General features: G+C 43.8%; 1 protein-coding gene across 1 annotated transcript; it reads left to right on the top strand.

The window, feature by feature from the left end:
* The first annotated feature begins 3051 nt into the window (after window positions 1-3051).
* GKN2 (gastrokine 2) lies at window positions 3052-6685 on the top strand. Its single transcript, XM_005505237.3, has 6 exons — window positions 3052-3159; window positions 3690-3743; window positions 4265-4396; window positions 4876-4986; window positions 5709-5862; window positions 6435-6685. Exons 1-6 carry the CDS (start codon window positions 3148-3150, stop codon window positions 6524-6526), a joined length of 555 nt encoding a protein of 184 aa, XP_005505294.1. The 5' UTR covers window positions 3052-3147; the 3' UTR covers window positions 6527-6685.
* The last annotated feature ends 1512 nt before the right edge of the window (window positions 6686-8197 follow it).

Below are 8197 nucleotides of genomic sequence, written 5' to 3'. Positions count from 1 at the left end.
CACATATTTTTTATTTTCCTAGACTGTGCCACCCCATCTTTATCTCGTGTGTGGTGTGAGCAGCTGAATGTGAATGGAAGCATAGAGAACTTTGTTGATTTTGTGAGGTGTTGCTTCATTCTTTACTTTTCTCCCACTACCTGCTCCCTCCCTGATAAAGTAAATACTTCTGAAAAGAAAGTACCTGAAAAAACCCCCATGAGTCACCAGGAGAGTTTGTTATGATTGTATAATCTCACCTTAACTTGCCTGAATCCATCTCCCTTACAAGTTAAAATTACCTGTGGGTGCTGAGGGAGATGTACTATCAGCAAGTTTGCTGATGACACCAAGCTGGGAGGAGTGGCTGACACGCCAGAGGCTGTGCTGCCATCAGAGACCTGGACAGGCTGGAGAGTTGGGCAGGGAAACATTTAATGAAATAGAACAAGGGCAAGTGTAGAGTCTTGAATCTGGGCAGGAACAACCCCAGGTTCCAGTATAAGTTGGGGAATGACCTATTAGAGAGCAGCGTAGGGGAAAGGGACCTGGGGGTCCTGGGGACAGCAGGGTGACCATGAGCCAGCACTGGGCCCTTGTGGCCAGGAAGCCAATGGTACCTGGGGTGGGTTAGAAGGGGGTGGTCAGTAGGTCAGAGAGGTTCTCCTGCCCCTCTGCTCTGCCCTGGGGAGACCACACCTGGAATATTGTGTCCAGTTGTGGCCCCTTGGTTCCAGCAGGACAGGGAACTGCTGCAGAGAGTCCAGCGCAGGGCAACAAAGATGCTGAAGGGAGTGGAGCATCTCCCGGGTGAGGAAAGGCTGAGGGAGCTGGGGCTCTGGAGCTGGACAAGAGGAGACTGAGGGGTGACCTCATTCATGTTTACAGATATCTAAAGGGGGAGTGTCAGGAGGATGGAGCCAGGCTCTTCTCGGTGACAACAGTGATAGGACAAGGGGTAATGGGTTCAAATTGGAACGCAAGAGGTTCCACTCAAATTTGAGAAGAAGCTTCTTCATGGTGAGGGTGGCAGAGCCTGGCCCAGGCTGCCCAGGGGGTTGTGGAGTCTCCTTCTGTGCAGACATTCCAACCCGCCTGGACACCTTCCTGTGTAACCTCATCTGGGTGTTCCTGCTCCATGGGGGGATTGCACTGGATGAGCTTGCCAGGGCCCTTCCAACCCCTGACATCCTGGGATTCTGTGATTCCTGTTTGGTCATTAGACTTAAACTGAAATGGTACAATTATTCTCTTCAATTGATGTTCAAGGTTCTTTTGTTTAAATGGTTCCAAGACAGCTCCAAATAATGGGTCAAATTCTTCTGGGAATTTTACTTACTTAGATTAGAAGTAATTCTGTAGTTTAACCATGTTTCTTCATGGTGAATTAGAATGTATTTGAAAATATTTGGCCTTATGACAATAACAAATTAAGTTTACTGTGACAATAAACGTTGTTGTGTTGTAACAATATATTACTTGTTCTGAACATTACTCAAATTCCATTTTCTGTTGGCTTCCCTAATATGACCAATCAAATCAATTTATCAAATGCTTTTTAGAAATTAATCCTGAATTTTTGGCCTTGTCTGATTGGATCAGCAACACTCAGTCCAATGTAAGCTGAAAAACATGAGGTTGTGGCTGTTGTTGTAATTCTCCTCCACTAAATAACTGTCCATTTCAGATATTGCTCTGCTCTTACCTGGGCCTAAACATATTAATGCTTAAGAAAGCAGAAGCTTGTGCTTCTTGGGTGTTTTTTCAAAAGAAATGAGTATATGAAGACACAATGACTAATAGAAAGTTAATTTAACCTTTAGTTTAAAAGCATTTACAACATGCTAAAGTTTTTTGTGGTGCCTGAATCCTGTTAGACTCCTGCTATGAAAGGTTTGACTGCTGAAATCTACTCTATTTCTGACATATCTGTGATCTTAGAAACAAAGAATCTTTTGAGAAGAAGGGCCAGCGCCAGCTTTCGGGAGGAGGGGAGCACCAATCTAATCTGTGTTTGTCACAACTTGATATCTGTTTATACGTATTCTGATATACTGCCTAGTAGCACAGCTTTGTTACACTTGAGATAACATTTTCCACGTGGGGTTAGGTGGAATAAAGCAAATGTGTGTGGTTTCCTTGTTGTTTTCCTTGAGGCCTGTTTGCTGAGAGAGATTTCCATATAATCTCTTTCACCTTTTTTCCGATGCGTGAGATTACAGGAATCAGTTGGCTATTAGGTTGAGTTTTTGTTTTATTAGAAGGGAATAAACCTCAATTATTAGTTTCTAGTAGAAAGTAGAATGTGGTTTTTGTCAAGGTTCCGGCACTGGCTGATACGGAGTCACAGATGAGGAGTCCAGGCAAGGTCGTAGACATGGGAGAACAATTCCCATGGCAAAATCATACAGTTATTATATTTTCATAAAATACAGAACAGTGGTAGCTATAAAGAAGGAATCTCCATCCTGCTCCTTTTGTTTTGTGACCTTGTGTGAACCACACGTCGTCTCAAGTTTCACGTCCCTCCTTTGCATGCTGAGGAGGGTAGAGGTTACTCGCGTTGTCTTGTGAAGCACAGTTGTTATTCCTACTCAAACCACTCATTTCAGTGTGTGTGTTTTTATGTCAGGGTAACTGATGGAAAACAAGCAGCACTTCTTGTTAAGAGGTTGTGCATGTATTAGATGGAAGAACCAGCATGACGTAGATATTTCTTTCCAGCATTTGTCTGCAGATAATTGGGCTGTTAGGGATTATATTTGAGAAAACAAAACGCAGTTTGTGTGAATGAATAGCATAGTTATCCCTGATGCCGTTTAATTCTGGACAATATCCTGTTAATTATTTTAAAAAATTGAACCAGAAGAGTGGGAACTCCTTTAAAGTTTAAACCAGTAAATAACAGCCATTTGTGGAGTGATTGATTTTACAAAAGCTGACTTATTGAGTGCTTTTAACATATTGGGGTCAGGTTATCTGTGTCAAGCCAAAATTCAGATATGAGGCTTACGGTAGTGTGGCTTGCAGATATGGGCTTGCTTGAGTCATGAAGAAAAGTTCTGGGAAGTGTTTCCCACACCTCCAGCAAGATATAAAAGTTGAAGGTCTCTGGGCTTTTCTTGCATTCTTCCTTTCTGCAGCCTCTTGTTCTTATCTGAAAGAAAAATGAACGGATTTGTGAGTATATCCATTTTTGCTGAACTTCTATTATAAAAAGCTCTTTATTTTTAAAAAATAGAGAAGATGCTTGGGGAAGCGGTACAGTACTGGGACTAATATGATCTGTGTATTGTTTCTTTGGGTTGTTCAGTGGGAAACGTGCATTTCCTGGGTGTGCGGAACCCCCTTGTAGTTGGTGGCAGCATCGCTTGACCAAAGAGTGTACAGCTTGATTACAATTCAGAAGGGGGCTTTAGTTATAATTTAATAATTACAGTTGTAGAGGCAAATCAAGGAGAAAAAAAACACTTTCAAAAAATACAAAAAGCATAGCGGTTAAGTTATTCTACTTTTTCAGTTACAGACAAAACAGCCTAATAGCAAGAATTTTACAATGAGAATTGTAATAGTTTTTAACTAATACACATGTTTAAGTGGGTAATTTTTGAACCTAATGCTACAGCTGCTTCCCTCAATTAATGAACGGGGTTATTTTTACAGCACTGCCCAGTGTTTCCGTTGAGTGACAATTCTTGTTCCTTTTGCAGGCTGCAGCCGTCGTTCTGCTGGGAGTCCTTTGGGCTCCGATTTCTGCATTGGAGGTAAGTACACTGATAAGCCTCCTAGTGCATGTACTCATTAAAAATATGTTAGATCCTGGGGCCAAGGGCAAATACAGGAAGAAAAGCTTATTGCCAAGTGTAGAGAAAAATAGTATTTGCCAAAGGTGACAGTTATATCAGCCAAAGAGGCAGTTGTGTGCAGGTGAACGGTAAAAAGGAAATTTGAAGGGGGTCGGGCCATAGGTCCCCTTAGTTCAAGCTCAAATGTGGAGACTGTTGCTATCTCCCGACAGTCCCTATTGCCACACATAACAACTGGGCTGCTCCACGTTGTTTCTCCTTGGCCTGCAATGTCCCCTCCTCTCTCACCCCGACGAGCTCTTGAATAATTGATCTCCACCTCAAGGGCCTCCTGAGACTGCTAGAGGGCTCTTAAGGGATTTAGTGTTTACATAAAGCAATTGTACTTGTTTCTCTGAGAGAAAGCATTTGTTTATATTCCACCTTTTAGAGGTGCAAGCCAGATGATCAACAATGATTTTGTGTTTTCTTTGCCAAAGGGCTTTTCCCTGCTGGACCCTGTCAATGGCTACGTCACTGGAACTATGACCATCGACGGTGGGAATCACGTTGTCGATGTCCATGTCCGTTCTGGCGTGTTCTCCTCTGATACCATTTTTGACTACTCAACTGTAAGTACATCTAAGAATCTACCTAGGCTTAATCTCTAAGGGAGTTTTTAAACTCAGAAATTATTTTAGTATATTCTCACCATGAGTTGCCCTGAAATGCTGTTTCTTTGAAGACTCCATTGCCTTTCCATCTGTTTCACCCATATGATGGTGCAGTTTAAAAGACTTATAATGAAACCTGTGTTGGTGATTCATCAAAGTGAGAAGAATGCCACTGACCTCAATGCGAGAGGGTTGAGAACAGGATAGTAAATGCAGCAGGAAAGATTTTTCCAGTCTTCTGGACAGACATTAGTGTGCCCATGCTGCTTCTGTTCCCCAAAGGCAACAGTGTAAATGCAGAGTCATTCCACAGTAGTAGCATGTGTAGCCACTTCATCTTTCTTCTAGATTGTCCTAAACAGTAGAGAATCAACTAATATTAGTGGTAGCCATTTTTAATTAATTAACTCTCTGTATTTATTTCTTTTTAACCACAGGGGTATGTTGCAACAAGGTTATTTTCACGGAACGCCTGCTTTATCATGAAACTAGATAAGGACCGCATCCCAGGGCTGGAAAGACTCAGCCGCGTGGCTTTTGAGAGACAGGTGACTTTGTAGCGAAACCTGTACTGTATCCAAGGAACAGCTTGTTCTGAGCAATGTCTCTTACTGACAACATAGAACCTCAAGGGTATATCATATAGAACATTGGTTTAAGATTATTAAATGCAATTACGGCGTCCTCTGCAGTTTTGTAGTGGGTTGTCATTGTGACTAAAACTGTAAGATCCCTTGTTCTTGGAATTAGCATCATTTATCTGTTTTGAAGTGCTCGCAGTGTGAGTTCAGACAGGCTTTTCCTTTCTTTCACTGTCATGTGGATATTTTGAGCTTGACAGAACTTGAAATTATTTTGTTTGCAGAACAGAATTTAGAAATCAGTTCGCTTCGACCAGACCTTAAGTTGCCTATTCAGGCAAAGGTTTCATGCAGGTGACTGGAAATATTCTCTGCAGTTGAACTTGAGTTCTGACCTGATTTCTGACAGCCTAACAGTAGTGAAGTTACAGCAAAACGTACTGCTAATTAACATAACTTATTGTGATAGTAATACAGCTCAGTTTTGCTATATTGACAGAATTTGTATCTAGTGAACTTTGTTTCTGAATAGATAGAAAATATTTATTTAACAACATGTAGCTTCTTTAGCTCGTGCTTTGTGTGAGGCAAAGGAAGTTGACCTTAGATTTGGGGATTTTCTCAAAGGGTGTCCTAGTAGAATGGAACCAAACCTACATTATTGATGATATCTAACATTTTCTTTTCAGACCATGAGGACAGTATACTCTCCAGACAATGTGTGGGTAGAGTTTCAATCTGGCCGTTCCAGGTTGGGGGATGTGGAAGACTGGCTTCGCTATGGTAAACCCATTGAGCGCCTCTGCGCAGGTCTGCCTCTCTACCAGCTTTCAAACACTCAGCGTAAGTTCCGTGATCAGAAAGATACATTTCTGTTACAGTGCATAAACACCTTTCCATCCTTTAAACTAAAGTCCACGTGGTACCTTTGAGGCAGGAACATATTGCCCTGTTTTAGCAAAGAGGAGTAAACTACCCAGCAGGATTGAAAGGGTAAAGCTCTGGGATGATTCGGAAGATCCAGTAAAGCAGTTTTTCATTGTAAGGCATCTAAATATCTGCAGCAGCTTTTCCCAAGTGGTTTTCCTTGTGTCAGAGGAAGCCACTGTGAGCTGCTGTACCCAGCTTATGCCCCAACGGTATGATGGTCCCACAAGGCATCTATTGTATGGCAGTATATGATACCTGCCGTATGCGGGTTATGGGAAAGGAGGAGCACAAAGCTGATTTAAGCCCATACAGACATTTTCCTCCCTTTGAGTTACACCACAGACGTTTTCCACGATATCCATTGAGACCAACAGGAGCTTCCAATAGGGCCATAACTGGGGATTTGAAATTTGTGTATTTAACAGACTTGCTGGATACTGGAATCTTGTACCTTGATAATATCTTCATTTTCTTGGTTCTTTTAGCACCAACGAATGCTAGCGCCTGTGCCAGTGCAGGGATTCCAAGCATTCTGGGCATTAATATCTGTGAAAACCTCACTGCGGAGGGATATTGAAAATTCCACTGCATGGAAACAGCTCGTTTCTTTGCATGCTCTTATGATGCCTTGTTCTCCATCTGGAACAGCACTCGGTGTTATACTCAACTTGTCTGTCCTAAGCTTTGAGTGCAACACACCTGTGATACACAAATAAAGTTGATGCAGTAATTAAAATGCCCTGTCCTTTTTCTTCATTCAAAAGCAGAAGTAAAATGTCCCTTGCTAGGTTTCACAGAATCCCAGAATGTCAGGGGTTGGAAGGGACCTGGAAAGCTCATCCAGTGCAATCCCCCCATGGAGCAGGAACACCCAGATGAGGTTACACAGGAAGGTGTCCAGGCGGGTTGGAATGTCTGCACAGAAGGAGACTCCACAACCTCCCTGGGCAGCCTGGGCCAGGCTCTGCCACCCTCACCAGGAACAAGTTTCTTCTCAATTTAAGTGGAACCTCTTGTGTTCCAGTTTGAACCCATTGCCCCTTGTCCTGTCACTGGTTGTCACCGAGAAGAGCCTGGCTCCGTCCTCCTGACACTCCCCCTTTAGATATCTGGAAACATGAATGAGTCCCCCCTCAGTCTCCTCTTGTCCAGCTCCAGAGCCCCAGCTCCCTCAGCCTTTCCTCACCCGGGAGATGCTCCACTCCCTTCAGCATCTTTGTTGCCCTGCGCTGGACTCTCTGCAGCAGTTCCCTGTCCTGCTGGAACTGAGGGGCCACAACTGGACACAAGATTCCAGGTGTGGTCTCCCCAGGGCAGAGCAGAGGGGCAGGAGAACCTCTCTGACCTACTGACCACCCCCTTCTAACCCACCCCAGGTACCATTGGCCTTCCTGGCCACAAGGGCCCAGTGCTGGCTCATGGTCATCCTGCTCTCCCCAGGACCCCCAGGTCCCCCAGGTCCCTTTCCCCTACGCTGCTCTCTAATAGGTCATTCTCCAGCTTATACTGGACCCCGGGGTTGTTCCTACCCGGATGCAAGACTCTACACTTGCCCTTGTTCTATTTCATTAAATTTTTCCCTGGCCAACAATCCAGCCTGTCCAGGTCTCTGGATGGCAGCACAGCCTCTGGCATGTCAGCCACTCCTCCCAGCTTGGTGTCATCAGCAAACTTGCTGACAGTCACTCTATTCCCTTGTCCAAATCATTGATGAATATATTGAATAATACAAGCCCCAGCACTGCCCCCTGAGGCACTGCACTAGATCCAGGCCTCAACTGGACTCCGCCCCATTGACCACAACTCTCTGGCTTCTTCCCTTCAGCCAGTTCGCAGTCCACCTCACTACCTGTTCATCCAGACTGCACTCCCTCAGTTCAGCTGTGAGGATGCTGTGGGAGACTGTGTCAAATGCCTTACTCAAGTCAAGGGAGATCACGTCCACCGCTCTGCCATCATCCATCCATCTTATGTCCTCATAAAAGTCAATGAGGTTGGTCAAGCACGACTTCTCCTTGGTGAAGCCATGTTGACTGCCCCTAATGACCCTCTTATCGCTGCAATCTGTTTTTCTGTCTAACTGCTCTATAGATGAATCTGAACCTTTACTGTGTGTGCAGTATAGTGATGATCGGTCCTTTGGGACTCTCATCCTGTCACTACAAGTTTAATCAGAATTAGTTACTTTCAAGCAACCTTCTTCATACCACATTCATTTTATTAATTGAACAGTGTTATTTATGACACA

This window comes from Columba livia, chromosome 25, assembly GCF_036013475.1.
Source record: "Columba livia isolate bColLiv1 breed racing homer chromosome 25, bColLiv1.pat.W.v2, whole genome shotgun sequence".
Taxonomy (NCBI): domain Eukaryota; kingdom Metazoa; phylum Chordata; class Aves; order Columbiformes; family Columbidae; genus Columba; species Columba livia.
The sequence above is the reverse complement of the archived record's forward strand: the minus strand, read 5'-3'. Positions and strand labels throughout refer to the sequence as shown.

Bases quoted from the DNA above. Each gene is read 5' to 3' on its own strand.
- GKN2 (XM_005505237.3), top strand. The intron at 4,397-4,875 runs GTAAGTACATCT...TTTTAACCACAG, and splicing joins CCATTTTTGACTACTCAACT to GGGTATGTTGCAACAAGGTT. The intron at 4,987-5,708 runs GTGACTTTGTAG...TTTTCTTTTCAG, and splicing joins GCGTGGCTTTTGAGAGACAG to ACCATGAGGACAGTATACTC.